General features: G+C 41.3%; 2 protein-coding genes across 2 annotated transcripts; both read left to right on the top strand.

The window, feature by feature from the left end:
* The first annotated feature begins 138 nt into the window (after positions 1–138).
* rnf40 (ring finger protein 40) lies at positions 139–8343 on the top strand. The gene is made up of 20 exons (XM_079576694.1): positions 139–189; positions 607–755; positions 836–1003; positions 1085–1388; positions 1471–1665; positions 1998–2119; positions 2198–2344; positions 2424–2498; positions 2592–2711; positions 2793–2972; positions 3055–3190; positions 3824–3945; positions 4037–4299; positions 4503–4620; positions 4701–4850; positions 6329–6541; positions 6619–6744; positions 7470–7610; positions 7692–7793; positions 7902–8343. Exons 2-20 carry the CDS (start codon positions 618–620, stop codon positions 8076–8078), a joined length of 2997 nt encoding a protein of 998 aa, XP_079432820.1. The 5' UTR covers positions 139–189; positions 607–617; the 3' UTR covers positions 8079–8343.
* Positions 8344–8396: 53 nt separating this feature from the next.
* On the top strand, positions 8397–14667 carry LOC306979216 (tumor necrosis factor receptor superfamily member 12A). Its single transcript, XM_079578068.1, has 5 exons — positions 8397–10020; positions 13625–13723; positions 13803–13946; positions 14078–14123; positions 14199–14667. The coding sequence occupies exons 1-4, from the start codon at positions 9939–9941 to the stop codon at positions 14116–14118; spliced, it is 366 nt and encodes a 121-aa protein (XP_079434194.1). The 5' UTR covers positions 8397–9938; the 3' UTR covers positions 14119–14123; positions 14199–14667.
* The last annotated feature ends 2878 nt before the right edge of the window (positions 14668–17545 follow it).

Here is a 17545-nt window from a genome sequence, read left to right as displayed (position 1 = left end):
TTCGTAGAATGCCCTTTTCTTTAAAAACATCAATTTAGCAAACATTTTATACAAGATATTATTCACATCACAACGTTATATCTTTTTTTATTTTATCCACAAAGCTTTGCAACATCCCAGCGGAAACAGTATTGTATCACTTCCTGTTCTCTCGATGTGTACTTCCGTTGTCTGTTTCTTTTCGCAAAGGTTTGTACAGTTAAATGTAGTCAACATATTTATTCTATTCAAACCCGTATAGCTTTTGCATGAGCGAAATCTGGTGCATTACAAGGTAGTAATAAAACTTTAACTAGAAAGCGCGATTCCTTTCAGTTTCAAGGATTTACGATCAATCGGCAAGGCTAGCTTTAGCTAAGCCTAATGTCTTAGCGAATTCGCTAACGTGCGAAAACCAGCAATCACAAAAACATATTTGAAGAAATGCTTTCCCATCTTGTCTGAGGCAAATGTTTGAGCAATAGCTAAGCTATCCAAAGGATACACGGTTGAAGTCGCTTGTGGAGGGTAAACCTACAGAAACCAAGAAATACATTTCTGTGCAATAGTTTCTATGATTTGTTTATGCATGCGCGCAATAATGATATGCATTTGTGTAACTTACAGGTGAAGAGAAAATGTCAGGTGCTGGGGGAGGAAAGCGTCCCATGGGGGGGGACAGCCCCCCTGGCCCACCTGAGAAGAAAAGCAAAAAAGAGGAGAAGACCACCACGACTCTGATTGAGCCCATTCGTATAGCTGGTGTTTCTTCAACGGTTAGTTTCACTCTTTTGCTCTCTGTATTTTACAGCCTTTGTATACAGCTGCTCTATATGCTGACATTCCATATTTACAGGAGGAAATGGACATGAAGGTCCTCCAGTTCAAAAATAAAAAGCTATGTGAGCGTCTGGAGCAGAGACAGGCTATGGAAGATGAGCTGCGTGAGAAAATTGAGAAACTGGAGAAGAGACAAGCTACTGATGACACCACTCTGCTTATTGTCAATCGTTACTGGTCACAGGTACAAAACATTTATGCATGCACCTTCTGAAATATTGTCTGAGTTAATTGCAATGAATCATTATTCTGTTTTGACTTTCAGTTGGAAGGAAACATGCATGTTCTACGCAAACGCATTGAACCAGACCCACCGGCTCCCTTGGCCTCTGCTCCACCCTTTGCTCCTCTCCCAGACTCAACTCCAATGGAGGACGATGGCATCAATATGGTGTCACCAACTGTCGCTGTACCTCTACCTCCACTACCTGAACGGATTGAGGCTGAGCTGCTTGAAAAGCCACCAGATGAACACCTAGATGAGAGTGTCCCAGAAGCACCGCATCAGCCCCCTCCCCCTGAAGCCCCAGAAGAGCAGTCAGCATCCGTGGAGCAGCCACCAGCAACAGGTTTACTTTACAACACTTTTACAAATAAGTACAGATTTTAAGCCCGATTTGTATATGAGGTTTGTGTTCTGTGCATATCCAGTGTCACCCCCACCTCCCTTGAGTGAGAATGCTAAGGCTTTCCTGAATATCTTGGAGCACAGCAGTGAGGAGGAATTATCACTTCATCTTCAGGATCGTATGAAATTTAGCAAAGACGTTGTTGCAAGCCTAGTCTGTGTCTTCGACAGGCTACACAGCCGTATTGATGACATGTGTAAGAAGCTTCAGGCTGAAGGTAACTACCTACACACTATGTCTACACACTACAGAAATCTGTTCTCTTATTGCCTAATAATTCCCGTCTTAATTTAAAATTAATTGACAAATGTGTTCAATTTATGCATGTTATTTATGTTTGTATTTAACAAATTCAATGTAAGGATTCATTGTTCACTGAGCAATTGAAATCTTAATTGCTGCACAAACATGTAATCCAAAAGCAGTAGTCCTGATTTCAGTTGTTGCTGTTTCAGTTTAACAATAAAACCCACTCTTACCTGCAAGTATATATGACCGCTGTATGACAGATGTGAGTCTATAGTTTGTCATGTATTGTTACCATTGCAGTATGCCATGATGATAGTCAGACAGGCACTATGAATACAAATCAAAAGCTGCATGAAGAAAACTGTCGTTTGAGGGACCTCGCAACTCAGCTGCAGGGGAGGCACCACAAAACGTCAATGGAGGTATGTTACAGCCGTCCCCATCTGTTTTTACTAACATTTGTTGAACATAGTTAATGGTGTACTTCGCTTGGTTTGCAGTACAATGAGTTAGTGGATAAAGTGACCAGTGCAGAGACTAAAGTGACTGAGATGGAGACGACTGTGGAAGACCTACAGTGGGACACAGAGAAGCTGCGCAACCGGGAACAAAAGCTTAATAAGCATCTTGCAGAGGCAATGGAGCAGGTTTGTTCAGTTTATCTTTTTTCAGTTCATGTTTATTTAGTAATCAATTAATTTACTGACACACAATCTTTATTTTCAGCTTAAGTCTGGATACAGTAGCACTGGCAGTTCTGGTGGGCTGCCCGGAGGCCAGATTACACTAAACATTCAGAAGGTACAAAAAAGAGCCTTTAAATTCCATTATTACACTGTAATAACTGAACAATCTATGACATCTTAAGAACTGCTCTATTATCTAATCCTTTAGTTTGAGAGTCTTAATGCGGAGCTGGAGCACAACCAGGAATTGGCAAACAGCAGAATGACCGAGTTGGAGAAGCTCCAGTTGGAGCTTCAAGAGGCAGTCAGGGAGGGTGAAAAACTCAAGGTAAACTTCCCCACGAGCAAGTTGTTGACCTCTTTTTCTGACCAAAAATTGCTACCTTCACTTACTCGTTCGGTTTCGTAGATGGACTTGCGCAATATTCCAGAGGAGGTTGTGAAGGAGACTACAGAATACAAATGTCTCCAGTCTCAGTTTTCGCTGCTGTACAATGAATCTCTGGGTGTGAAAACGCAGCTGGACGAGGCGCGGGCCCTTCTGCTCACAGCAAAGAATGCCCACCTTCGTCAGATTGAGCACATGGAGGTAGGACATTGCCTGTTTACTTCTGAGTAGCACATGCATGTATGCGCTCTCAGTGCCTTTCTAATGAGTTCTTCTTGTTTAGAGTGATGAGCTGTCTCTTCAGAAGAAGCTGAGGACTGAAGTTATTCAGTTAGAAGACACCTTGGCCCAAGTGCGTAAAGAGTATGAGATGCTTCGCATTGAGTTTGAGCAGAATTTAGCAGCAAATGAACAAGCAGGTATGTATCACCCTTAAGAAGTTGAAATATTAAGTATTGACTGTAGGGCTGGGCGAAATGGACCAAAAGTCATATCCTGATATGTTTATGTTGAATATTGATATACGACATATATCCCGATATTTTTTCTGCAAAGTGAGAGCTGTGAAATGAAATGTTAAGTCAAAGCCAAAGCCAAATACGAGTAGCTTTATTGAAAACTTGTTATAAAATGTATAACAGTGTTTATGTTTACATTTTATGGCGAGTATTTTATAATACTCGCTATTTTATTAGCTCCGTAAGGTGCACAATTAAATAAAACAAAATATCTTGGATAAAAATAGCCTATACAATAAAATAGGTCAGTCTATTTCTTAGGGCAGCATTTATATATACAGAGATAACAACATAAAATGCCCAGTTTAAGATACACTTTTTAAATCACCTTGAGATTAGCTATTAGTTTCTTTTTGTTTCTGTTTGTTTGTCTGAATTTGAAATATCTCGATATACGCGATATGGTCTGATTCAATATCTCATTTTAAAATATATCAATATATCTTAAATATATCGATATATCTTAAATGTATCGATATATAGCCCAGATTTAATTGACAGTAAGCAAATCTCATACCTTTCGATTGCCACCAGGACCAATCAACAGAGAAATGCGACATTTAATTAGCAGTCTGCAGAACCACAACATGCAGCTGAAAGGTGATGTGCAGCGCTTCAAAAGGAAACTGAGGGAAACTCAAATGGAAATTAATAAGGTGTTAAAATTTATGTAAATTGTATAATTCAATCACTGATGGGAGAGGGTTATTTTCAGTTTATAACTAAGCTGTATTTTTTCTCCTGCAGCTGCGCTGTCAGAGTGGAGACACAGGGGTTCTGATTCTTGAAGAAAGTACATCTGACAGCATTGATGTCAAGAAGGAAGAAGAAGAGGACCAGGAGGAAGAGGAGGAGCGCAGAAAGGAGCTGGAGCGTCAGCGAGCCCGAGAGAGGGAGCGGGAAAGAGAGGCTGAGCGTGAGCGTGAACGAGAGCGGGAGAGAGAGAGGCAGCGCAGTGACGAGCTTAAGAGGAACTCTGATACTTTGAAAATGCTGCGAGTCGATCTCAAGTATGTCACTTCTGCAGTTTGTAATGTAAAGGCATGACTTTACACTTGTTGAGTTGAAAGTTGAAAGAATAAAATGTAGGAAAAATATCTACTGCCGCAGAAATGGAAACAGTAGTTATCTGCTCAAGTCCAGCTCAAACTGTTTATTTCTGATGTTTGTAACATGACGTTAAATGGTACTGTGTCTTGTCTTACCTTGTTAGAAAAGCCCAAGAGTCCCAAAAAGAGATGAAACTCTTGTTGGACATGTACAAATCTGCTCCAAAGGAGCAGAGAGATAAGGTGCAGCTGATGGCAGCCGAACGCAAGACGAAAGCAGAGGTATATCTCACTCTGCTTTCAGTGAAACCTCCTCTGTTACAAGTGTTAAAATATTTTTGTTCTGAACTCTGGAATTTCAGGTGGATGAGTTAAGGTTGCGGGTCCGAGAGCTGGAGGAAAGGGAAAGAAAAGAGAGTAAAAAGCTGGCTGATGAAGATGCACTGAGGAAGATCAGAGTGGCTGAAGAGATGATTGAACATCTGCAAAAGAAATTGGCTGCTACTAAACAGGTATGTTTCTTCTTTTGAACTATTTGGTTTGTATAATTTTCAAATAGACTCGTATTCAGTTGTCATATTGTTATTGTTATCGTTATATTCATAATGCATTTGTCCAGACTGAAAAAAATACAACTTTTTTAATTTGGCCTTTTAGTCAATTTTTGTATGGCTGCCTGTAATTATATATACAATGAGATGCCCTGAAATAGTTATTGCAGCCTATGTCAACCTTAATCAACTGAGGCAACGACAATATACTGTTTTTATAGTGAACTTGACAATGTTGATGTCTTGCTGAAACTGAGGGTGGATTCATGCCTCACATCTAGCAATTTGTGACATATCTGTTTCTATCGGCTCCATTTGGTTGGTTAAACAGAGCAATTTATTAGAAATGCATATTTAACCACTAGATTACATGAAGTGAACTGAACAGCACATGAAGTAATGTTGTCACACTTGGCTGTGCTCCTGATGTGTGGAAATAGTTTTGGAATGTGATTAGAGACGGATAACATCTCCGTGACATTGAAAATGCAAACTATTTATCTCACTTAGGCCAAATATTGTCCCTGTGAAAAGTAGATACTCCCAACGTATTATGTCTGCCATGAATGTTCCCTCCACAACTGCTTTAAATCTGATCTGTCTTTGAGACATCATACTTAAAATGAAGTGTATTATTTTAACCTGAGTGATCCCAAATAAATCATCCTGCTAAGTCTGTGTTATTGCTATTGTGCAAAATCAATGACATTAAATTAGGCTCTAGCTTGTTGTAAGTCTCCAGACTGACATAAAGCTACTAAATTGGATCAGAGTGCAGATGTTGCTATGGTTGAAGTGCCGTTTTTACTCTACTTCTTTACTGCTGAGACCTGATAAGCCGCTGCGCTGTATTCTTGGGAATTCGGTGTAATTATCAGAGTTTGACACACAGGCCTATTTACCTACCTGTTACATGTTAAAGCACTATGTGAGGATTTGTGTTGGCATCCGATGTGCCTGATTAGTTGGGCTTGAAATCAGTCTGTAAGGTTTAAACTTGCCAGAACAACCTAATAAAAAGCTACTTGTGAGTTTATGCCACTTTTTTATAGGACCTAGTTGGCCTGTAACAAATCATGATGCAAATCATAAGCGAAAAATGCATATGCTTGAACAAGTGAATAGTATGGTGAGGAAAGTATGACAGCTGAAGAGACTTTATGTTGGTTTTCTATCGTTAAAAAATGATACAACAATAACAATAATGTTTTTGCTAATACAGGTTTGAATTTCATAGATTGTAATTGATTCAAGATGAGTGCCTTCTTTCACTAGCTTATTCATGAAACTAAAACATGCGTTTTGTTATTTTTCTGGCCTCCATCGAAGCTGGCACTGTTAACTATTATACGCTTTATTTGAATAAAGTGCACACATTGAAGCTCAGGTTTTGAAATAACATCTGGTCAGTCATAGTAACGTGTTCCTGTTGATCACAGGAGGAAGAGAATCTCCTGAGTGAGATGGACGTCACGGGTCAGGCCTTCGAGGACATGCAGGAGCAAAACAGTCGGCTTCTGCAGCAGCTTCGAGAAAAGGACGACGCCAACTTCAAACTTATGAGCGAACGAATCAAATCCAACCAGATCTACAAGTTACTGAAAGAAGAGAAGGAAGAGCTGGCCGACCAAGTGCTTACCTTCAAAACGCAGGTATTAAACAGAATAAATCTGAAATGGAGGAGCAAACTCGTCTGCTATGTGTAAATCTATCCTTCTGGCTTTCTCAGGTGGATGCACAGTTGCTGGTCGTGCAAAAGCTTGAAGAAAAAGAGGGCGTTCTTCAGAGCTCACTGGTTGCACTGGAGAAGGAGCTGGCACTGCGGACACAAGCGCTGGAACTGAACAAGAGGAAGGTGAGTCGGACATTTTCAGGCCCACGCTGAACTTATCACCTGACGGCAGATTTAAGCCAGATGGCTTTCCGGTCGAGAGCAAGTGCCAAATGCCACACCTCCCCTTATCATTGCTTTCATGTTGGTATGTTCAGGTGTTTCTGGGCAGTTTTACATTAGTGCATGATTTAATGATCTGTATCTCGTGTTCAATAGAAACTTCTCATTTGTCCATGTCCTTAACTTCATTTTTACACCTAAACCATTTATTTAGGAATCTAATTTAAAATAATGTCCACTCCTTGATACATTTTGTATCTGCCTTTCTTTGCATTCAAGTTGGTATTTTCAGAACTGAGGGATTTATGAAAGACATGATGTTATTTTACTTTTGTAGTTTCAGTAACAATACAGTTATGTGCTTACAATGTGCTAACTATAAAATGAAAATGGAAACACATGAAAGGAGCTACTTAGTGTAAGTGAAACCAGTAGTTGCCTGGAAGCAAAGACGAGCATCTTAAAATGCATTGTTCACCGTGGAAAACTGCCGTCATAGATGTTTATATTAACAGCACAGTAAACAAATCCCAACATGAAAGCTATTAAAATTTGGAGCACAAAGCAGACCATCTAAAGGTTTTCTACTGATAAAAGGTTTCCCGCTGCAGAACCTCCACGTGTTGTGCTCTGGACCCCTGACTTGTTTTAATTGACTGTGTCCGGTTTCCTCCACGCTGCTGCAGGCTGTGGAGGCTGCCCAGCTGGCTGAAGACCTGAAGGTGCAGCTGGAGCACACGCAGGCCAAGCTCAAAGAGATCCAGGTGTCTGTGGCTGAGAACCGCACGGCCCGCGAGAGGGAGAGCAGCAAACTCAAAAGTGCACAGGTATGTTTGCCTTTCCACCCGACTGGTGTCACTGTGGGGAATAAAGCATCAGGCCTGAACCTCTCCTGTCGTGTCGAACAGGAGGATCTGTCGAGGCTGAGACGGAAGCTGGAGAAGCAGAAGAAGGTGGAGGTGTACTCTGACGCGGATGAGATTCTACAGGAGGAAATTAACCAGTATAAGGTAACAATACAATGCTCACAATACAAAGCAAATTGTAAAAAAAATCATAGCTCTGGTGTTTTAGATTTCAGCCTCACTTTTTTTTTTTACATTTCTCTTTGTGTCCAGGCCAAGTTGAGATGCCCCTGCTGCAACATGCGAGACAAGGAGACCGTACTCACGAAATGTTTCCACGTTTTCTGCTACGAATGTCTCAAGATGCGCTACGACACACGGCAAAGGAAGTGCCCCAAATGCAACTGTGCCTTCGGAGCCAATGACTTTCACCGCATCTACATCACCTAAAGCGAACAGGGTAAAAAGCAAAGGGACTTGAAAACTGAAGAGAACCAAAACACAGGAACCGCACACAGCCGAACTGAATGGTGACAGACCTGTATCCTCTGTGTTTCTTTGGAAAGACTTTTCGTGCTGCATCATTGCCATCGGTGAATAATATTTGTGACCAAACAGATAGTGACACATCCAAGAGTGTTGTGCTGTAGTGAATAAACTGTTGTTTGTGACACACTGCTATATTTTTGCCCAGCGACTTCCTGAAACATGTAGTAAAAAATAGGCCCATGATAAAATGTTTTAATTTATATTCTAAGGAGCTTTGTTTTGACCTGCCTGTTTTACAAAATGCAGTGCAGTTGAACTTTAAATTAGGAATTAAAAGAAGACGTCCGTGGCCAGGCGTGTAAAACAAAGCATGTTTCCAATATATAAAGCGCCACAGGCCCAATGAGTTTTTGGTTAGCCCATAGCATTAACAAAGGCGAGTGCGTCAGAGAGCTTGGCGGCCGGTCAGCACATACGGGAGAGCTTGGATCACCTTGGGCACAGTCCTCAGTATGTGTTCATCCGGTTGCCATGGTTCCTATTGGAGAGTTTGACACAACATCTGCAGCTTATAGTGCCTCATTACTGATGAAATCACTGCAGTGGAAAGTCGGCTCATATGTGCGTCCTTAGTGTGCTGTGCTGCTCTGCTCCAGGCCCCGCTCTCCTAAAGGTTAGACGTGACAGAGAGTACAAAAACATCTGTCCAACAACATGCTTCAGAGCTAATTGGGCCAATGAAAACCGTCCCCCTCTGCCCCGATGATGTGAACTATTTACAGGAGGTTGTGCAGCGTCTGTTTGGCGTTAGCGTTTGTGGGAAAGGCGGTTCACACCATGTTGCGCATGCAGAAAAACTCTTCAGGCTGCAAAGACTTGGAGTGAATACATACAAAGTTTATCAGGCATTTGGGAACAGTTAAGCGAAGTTTCAAGAGGGTTAGCTGGCAGATCTCATAGTCCGCGCACCAAGAGTGGGTGTTCATGCATTACGGCACCACCTGCCCTAAACAGTGCGCACACAAGTAGCGGTCCTTATGAGAAGGTGAGACAATAGTGCGACACGGCCGGGCTGATAGCGCCGCAGGCATGCGTCCTCTGGCTTTGTTATTGCATATTTGTGCAGGAGAGGCTACACCCTTCTCCACACATTAATACCAGCGCCCCTCGTCAGGGACACTCACTTTTTAAACTTTCCAAAAACAAGCTTGTGTCAGCTCTTTGTCTCTGCGCTGGACTCTCACGCGGAGAAGAAAACGCTTATCTCAGTGTTCAGTGTGCGCAGAAAGTTCCAAGTGTGCATGTAGCTTTTGTGGGGAATGTCATCTGTTTTCTCCTGCTGTTCCCCCTCTCTGTGTATGGGACCTGCGCTCATGCCAGAGACTTGTGTTTTTTGGCAGTGCGCGGGGAATGACGTCGACAGGCGTGGTAATAACAATAAGAGCAGTATTAAGTCCAGACTACACAGAGCCTGTGGCGTAACATCATGTAATAACTAGAGGGCGTGGCTCTAAACTTAAACATTTATCTACACATTTTATTGACAATGTGGATTTTAGTCGGACTTTATGCGAGGCGCAGTAAAGAGCGCACGCGGCATGGTTGTGGAGTTTCCTGTGAGCGCGCGCATACAGTACATAGGAAATGAGTCATAGGAGCTGAACTGTGGCGTGGGTGTGTGCGCTATTAAAACAAGGCGCAGACTCCTCCGAGTGACTCACTCTGATGCTCGCTTTTCCATGGTGAAAACCAACCAGCGCGGGCTCGTGCGCACATGAACTTTTGGGAATTCTGTGGGACACGCCGAGCAGCTTTAACACCATGGCCTCTAACACTTTGTGCGCATTGTGCGGGATTATTATAGCAGCTGTAACTCATTTCCAAGGAGTGGACGCACAGAAAAGTAAGTTAATTGGCTTGTTTGATCAACTTATTTCAGTCATTCGTTTGAGAACATGTTCATAGGCTACACTTTTCTGGAATTTAAACTGTCAAAGCTGAGGGACTGACTGCTTTGTCTAAGTTTATTACAACACTTTGTTTTCATGTTGATGTGAGTAGTTCATGGTGGTCCCGTTATTACAGACTCAGATAGTGCGCTGCTTACATAGTGGCTTCCTTCACCAGCTGCATATCTCACCGGTTCCGCATTCCTATCGCCTTATTTCACCCCGTCCATCCGTGCCCCTCGGGTGAGACTGGGCAGACCACATGCACAGCGCTCTGTTTAGTGTCCAGTTTGGACAGATACTGTTGCGCCTCTTCTGTCTCCCAGGCTCTGTGAGGAAAGTTTCCTCCAACATCATGTGGAGGTTTGGCTTCAACCCCAGACACACAGATATCAGGACAGACAACAATGAATAAAAGATGATTCACAAAACATTTCCCAAAGAAACCTGTCAAACCTCTATAGGCGGGCATGTGTGTGAACAATCTGGACATCTGGACATCAGCTGTTGGTCCACCCACCCCCTCCTCCTCCTCACTCATGACAAAATGCAGACCCCCACACCCAAAAACACCCTTTGTCAGCCGAGGTGCTGAGATCGAGCAAGGTCCTGGGGCAGCAGCTCTAAAGTATGTCCACATTCATGCATAATTCACACACTAGTCCATAAAAGTGTGGCCGTTAAAGACATGTTGGCTGTTTATGTTCTCTCTATAAACAATAGGGTTTCACAGCTTGGACAGATGAACCGGCAGCCACAGTTCACCTCCTTCCTCTGACCCATGGGCAGCCCCCTCCCCTCTCTCCCATCTCTCTTTCTCACCCAGTGATGTAGAGCTGAAATCATCCGGAGAAATGCTTACAAGATGTGTGACAGGGCTGTACGGTGACCGCTGCAGTAAAGTCAGTGGAGCAGGAGCCTGGGGTTGGTCTCCGAGGACACATCCAAATACCTTCGACATGACTGTTTTTTTTTTTGTTTTTTTTTCTACAACAGATGTCTTTTTTCATGCGAGCTTGTTAATGGCCGGTACTACTTTGTGTCCTGGGTAATGCGATCCAACCTTTTGTTCACTTACAATGTGCCCCTGGATCTTGTTCTAGTGAAAGAAAAGATTGCCCAGATCTTGAGATTTCGCTTAATTCCCCATGATGAGACAATCAGGCCCATCTGAAATGTTTCACTGTAGAGGTTCCAGCTACAGATTTGCTAAAGACCGTTTCTTTTTCTATTTGCAATGAGCCGCATCAATTTGATTAGCAACAAAAGCACATTGTCCTGTTGTACCTAAATGCCCCACATGTCTTATTGATAAGTTTTGACAGTTTCATTCATTCATTCATTCATTACCTGATAATCATCGTTAGAGGTGCAGAAGTAAATCTGAATGAAACTACTGTATAACAATGTGCACATAAAAAAAGTACCCAGTAACTGTACTGCTCACTGAGTAGCAAAAGTTCACCCAAGTATGATCCTGTATGATGAATTAAGATACAACCTTCAATTACCATGTTACCAAGGCCTCCACGGCTACGGTAGTTACTTAAAGTCTACACCTTTTAGCTTTTGCATTCACCTGATTCGGCCATCAAAACATTTGGGTTCCTTTCCTCTCTCCAGTTCACGTCCCACTCTTATTGTGTTAGATCTTTATGAGTACCAGTTGTAACCGCACGTGATAATACTGTGCAGGATGTTTCCTTGTCATAAAACAAAAGCCCAATAGATTTCTGCTTCATGGGACAGAGACAAAAGATACCGGTTGGTTTTGAACATAAATGGTGCTTGTACGTTGCAGATTTGTATTGCTATAATTGCATCCCAGTTAGGAAGCAGCACATCTGGACAACAGCTGTACGTCACAGTCATGCATCTGCTCAAACACTGATACAAAATGATGTAGTCGTGATGCTGCAATACAAGGCGTCACGTCAGTAGCACAACATTATAGCAGTAACACGACTACTACCATGTTAGAATTACTGAGTGTGGTCAGGGTAGTCTATTGCTATAGTTATTTACTCTATGTGCCTGTTCGCTATGTGCTACTATATAATAATTCTGAAATAAGATTGCTTTTACTCCAGCACTTCTCCCTTGTTTTTAGCAGTGCAGTGTTATTGTGTGCAGAGGCGGACTGTAACCCTATCTCGCGCCCACAGATTAAACAAAATGACTTGTAATAATGTTTCTGTTTATTTACTGTCCTCCCCGCGTTTCATCTTTCCCTCTAAATCTTTGTTCTGGTCTGGAAGTGGAGAAGTTTTAATTGTTCAGCTGTGTGCGGGCCATAAAAATAGATGAAGCGATGCAGCGTGTCTGCAGACAGTGATCTCCTGCTGTCGTCTCCTCGGTCTCCACCCGGGCTACACGTCCCTCTGTCGACAACACAAACAAGGAGAGGGAAGCTTTTATCACACATCCTGCGCTCAAGTCACTGAGTTATACTCCCGCTGGTGGCACAGGCCCAAAGGAATTTCCCCAGTTCTTTTCAGAGGAAACCCACAGACGTGCTTTTTCTTGAGCAAGTGTCTTATCTGAGTCCAGCTGAGTTATAGGGCCAGTTCCCACCACCAGGCTCAGCGCAACACACAAATGACTGAAGGAAATATAAAGGTGCTATTTGTCTAACGCTGCATTACAGTGCTCAGGCTATTAGTAATGGAATATGAGCGTAGCTTTTGCCCAGTTCCAGGAATGTTACATTAGGGGAAATAACAAAATCTTCATCCTCTTTGGACAGAGCAATAACAGTAAATGTTATGTGAGCATGTACATTATGAGCTCATATGGATGATTTGCTCAAAACAATAAAGACCCTGTGCCTGATTTGTTTTGTTTACAAACAATGAACAAAGTTTAGCCTCTTAACCCCCGCCTGAACCGAGCACATTTTGGCATTACTCAAAACTAAAAGTGAATAGAAAACCAGGTGACAAAAATGCCACTAAAATGTGATAAAAGTGGCAAAAATGTGACGAACACGCAATAAAAGAAGCCACAAAAAAGCAACAAAAAAGTGGCAACAACGCAAGGAAAAAGATCTATTTAAATCCGTTTTGTAGGACTTAGCTTTCAAATGAGGCGTTACACTGACCTATAGGCTGTAAACTACAGTCCAGAAGCTTTTAAATTTAGGTAAAGACAAACTGGAAATAATGCGCTCGTGAAGGTGGGGGTTAAAAAGTCATTCCTTTCTTTAAAACACATGTTTAACATCCCCGTTTATCACAGAGATTTATTTCCGGATAGATTTATAAGCACGCTTCCAAACTTTCAGGGAGCACAGTGGAGTCGCACTGCCACTGCCAATGGTAAGAACAAGTAGCCTGTCAGTCAGAAGAAGGACATGTGTGTAAATTGCTACAACGCACTGGTAAACTGTTCGAGTAACTTGAAATTTCCATGACTCACTATTGTCACTGGGGTCAAAGAGTCATGAGAACTACAAGATAAGTGAAATACTTCAGATCAGAATCGATCATGCGTGGCATTGTAGTGGTGGACGTTGTATCTAGGATCATTGGTGTATTAAATGTGACTTCCTATTTGCAGGTCAGTGCAGCACTTCACAGTTCTGGAACTCAGATTTGGACGTATGCGTCCCGTGTGCATCGTGCAAGCAGTACCCCAAGACCCCATCCTGCAACACATGTACGTCCTATATTCCTCCAATGTCTGTCAATGATTTTACCAACTACAGTTACAAGAACTTGTTTTCTTTATCTCTTAGGCAAATCCATAGACGACAGTACCGATGTGTGGAAGTTGGCTGCGATAACCAGTTTCTCTGTGTTAGCGGTGGTGCTGGTGGCTGCAGCGCTCATTATTGGGGTCATGGTGCATCGACGCAAGTCACACAAGAGGCCTTTACGTGGTGAGGAAATGCACATAAGAAATGATGAGACCATTTGACCCTGAACGAGGAAACACACGGTCATAGTTAGAGACGTTTGCGATGGTCTGCTGTTTTCCACTGTCCGCTTCAGTCTCCTCTTTTATTTACAGAACCCATTGAAGAAACTGCGGGGCCTCTCTATCAAGCTTAAAACAAGTAAGTATTGTGGTATTTCTATATGACAAGAATCCAACATGCTGATAATTGTAACTCCTTTGTCTTTCTCTTCAGCCTCATGTAGTTTGGGGATAAGATGTGACCACTCCTCAGAGTGAGCGCTCCGCCTCTGTTATACTGTGACTGCAGGGTATCTCTCTCCATGGGCCACATCGCTGGGACATTGCACAGTCATCCAGTCCGATGTGTCCCGTCTCCTCCTCAGTGTAGGTCGAGTAGTGAACTGGTGTTGCCTTAACAGAAGAAACTCACACTGCCATAACTGGACAAGCAACTTTTTTTTTTATCTTAATGTGTCCAGACTTTCTCTCCTTCGAGTTTAGTAGTTTGGTATAAGATGATCATCAGATACTACCCAGACGGTTTATCCATGATTGAGACGGGCCGGTTTATGCATTACAAAATGATACAATAAACAAGGTTGGATTACAGTAGGCCTTTTTCCCCAACGGCCTGGTATGGCTGAGCACTGCCCTCTGTATGTCATTATCTAAAGTCTATCCAATCACATTTCATTTCCCACAGTTTTGCATCAAACTTAAATACAAGTGCTGGTTCTTGAAAAAAAGGCATGGTTTTGTTCATTATGTGTTCTTAAACCCTTCTCAAACCCTTCAGATCAATATGCTAAGTTTGTGAACCCCGTCACTAAAGATAAGGGAAAACATTTATGATTCTTTTGTGTTTGGATATTTCTTTCTAAAACCATCCCATATTGGATCAGGTCATCCATTTGAATTCCCAACATATAGTATTTTCCCCAACTTTTTTCAAGTGCAAATCTGTCGAATGTAGGAGCCCATAGACTTCCTGTTTGGCACATGAAGGCCTTTTGAATGTAGCGACTTATAGATGACTTGCATTGAACCCTGCCAGAACTTTATGAATGAGTTTATACAGTAATCCAATGAAGGGAACAAACTGTTTTTTTTTTTATATATATACTGTTCTTGGGTCCAAATCTTTGTAACCTTTGAGTTTTGACATTACCACCCAGTGTGTGTGTCACATAAGGAAACACTAACATGGAGGAAGGAATGTACTTGCAATGGAAACAGCACCTACACTTATTTAAGGTGGAGCCACGCAATTTAAAAGCTGCCAAAACATTTTAGATTTACGCCAGGGGTGAAAAAAAACAACAACCCTGCAAGTCTGGTTCGAATTTTCTGGATCTACACAAGTGCGTTGCTGTTTCCTGCTTTTTATTCCATTCACAAAACAGACAGAGTATTTGTAGCAGCATACAAACTCATTTTAGTTTTATTTTTTTCTTTTAGATGTTTATATTATTTATTTGTACGCATCTTACAGTGTTGTCATTCTGTAAGGTACTAGCACATGTTTCTAAAGGGACTCCGGTGAAGATTCTTCCAAGGCCAGCAGTGTTCAATGTTACTGAGCTAAAACGTCCTGCCTTTTTTTTTTCTAGCTTTGTATAGATTTTGTAAATATTGTACATGCACTGGCTATCTTTTTAGGCATTTATAAACTGCTTTATGTACCAAATGTATTTTCACAATAAAATTGACAAATTGACTTGTATGAGGTTTCAGCTTGTATTTAATTGTCCCCTCGCTATGGTGTAATAGTAATAGAAAAATAATAAGTCCAAGAGCATGCAAAAAGAACATAAACAAGGATCAAACAAGATAAAATTAGTTCAATTGTGATTGGTGGGTTTATAAATATACAAAAAGCAGCAGGTGTGAATGTGAATACCATTATATTATATTATATTATGTGCAATTATAGCTGTGCAAATGGCAGGTAACAGATTATTAAGCGTTCATGGGGCTGATGGCAGTTATTTAGTAGTCATGAGTTTGATGGCTGTTCTTAAACAGCCTCATCAAAGTAATAACATCAGCAGCTTTTTACCATCTATAAAACATCGCTAAGATCTGAGGAATAGTGTCAAAACCAGACTTAGAGAGACTTATCCATGTATTTGTCTCCAGTAGGTTAGACGACTGTTACGGCTGCTCACTGTTGGACAGCGGCAGTACATCCAGAACGCTGCTGCTGGAGTCCTGACAAGAACCAGGAAATACGACCATATTAGTCCAGTGCTCCGGTCTCTGCACTGGCTTCCTGTCGCTCAGAACAGCTCTGCTTGTGTACAAATCTTTTCATGGTTTAACACCAAAATACACTACCACTCAAAAGTTTGGGGTCACTCCAAATATCCTTATTTTTGAAAGAAAAGCAATAACGTTAAATTAGACTAAAACATTTGACTATCTGTAATACAACTTAAAATGTGAAACTAATATATGATAAAGACTCATGACATGCATTGTGATATATGTCAAGCCTTTATTTGTTATAATTTTGATAATTATGGCTTACAACTCGTGAAAAACCCCAAATAAAACATCTCAGGACGACTGCAGTCCGGAAAGGATTATCAGGAAAAGGCCATTCACAAATGTGGGGGACCTTCACAAGGAGTGGACTGAGGCTGGAGTCAAACATCAAGAGCCTCCACACACAGATGGATCCAGGACATGGGCTTCAAATGTCAGATTCCTCTGGTTGAAGCATCCTGGTCTTCCATAACACCTCAGCAGTGCCACAGGCTGATGCCACGCCACATTAGGGCAGTCATTCAAGTAAGTAACCAAGTACTAAGTACATAATGCATGATTATGGTTTTCAGAGGGCCAACATTTCTCTGTTTAAAATATTTCTTTTTATTGATTTTATGTAATATTCAAATTTTCTGAAATTTTGATTTGGGGTTTTTTACGAGCTGTAAGCCATAATTTTCCAAATTAAAACAATTAAACAATTAAATCAATCTATATCATTTATTAGTTTCACATTATAAGTTGTTTTACAGAATTAAATTAACATTTTCACAACTTTCTAATTCTAAGCGCATCCTACAAAGATCACCTTTAAGTTACACTATTTTGTGCAGGTGGTAGACCTCTATAACTTTATGCAGTGAAATGTGTCTAATTGTAATCATTATTATTTATAGTCTAAGGTAAGTCATAAACAACCTGTGAAGGATGTAATTCTGTGAAAAATCTGTACAAAAACAGTCTTTACAGGCATTGTTTGAGACTTCCTGTATATATTACTGAGCTATAAGTGTCTCCACTGCATGTGTCTAAGTGTCCAAATAATAATGAAAAAATATAAATGAATAGTACCTTATTCAGCCTGTATAATTGTTGAGTGTTTCACAAAAATCATTGAGGACTGTAGGGAAAAACTGTTTAATACAAAAGAGACAAAAAAGAAGAAGCTACAACTGTGCCCAAAGTGAAGTCAGACATCCCATTATTGAGCATCTCAACTTGCAAACATTTTTGTACAAATATTTACTGTGTTTTATCTTGCTTTGTCGCTGACATTTGGACACACCCAGAGGTATTTCACTAAAAATA

The sequence above is a fragment of the Gobius niger genome (assembly GCF_951799975.1).
Source record: "Gobius niger genome assembly, chromosome: 19".
Taxonomy (NCBI): domain Eukaryota; kingdom Metazoa; phylum Chordata; class Actinopteri; order Gobiiformes; family Gobiidae; genus Gobius; species Gobius niger.
The sequence above is the reverse complement of the archived record's forward strand: the minus strand, read 5'-3'. Positions and strand labels throughout refer to the sequence as shown.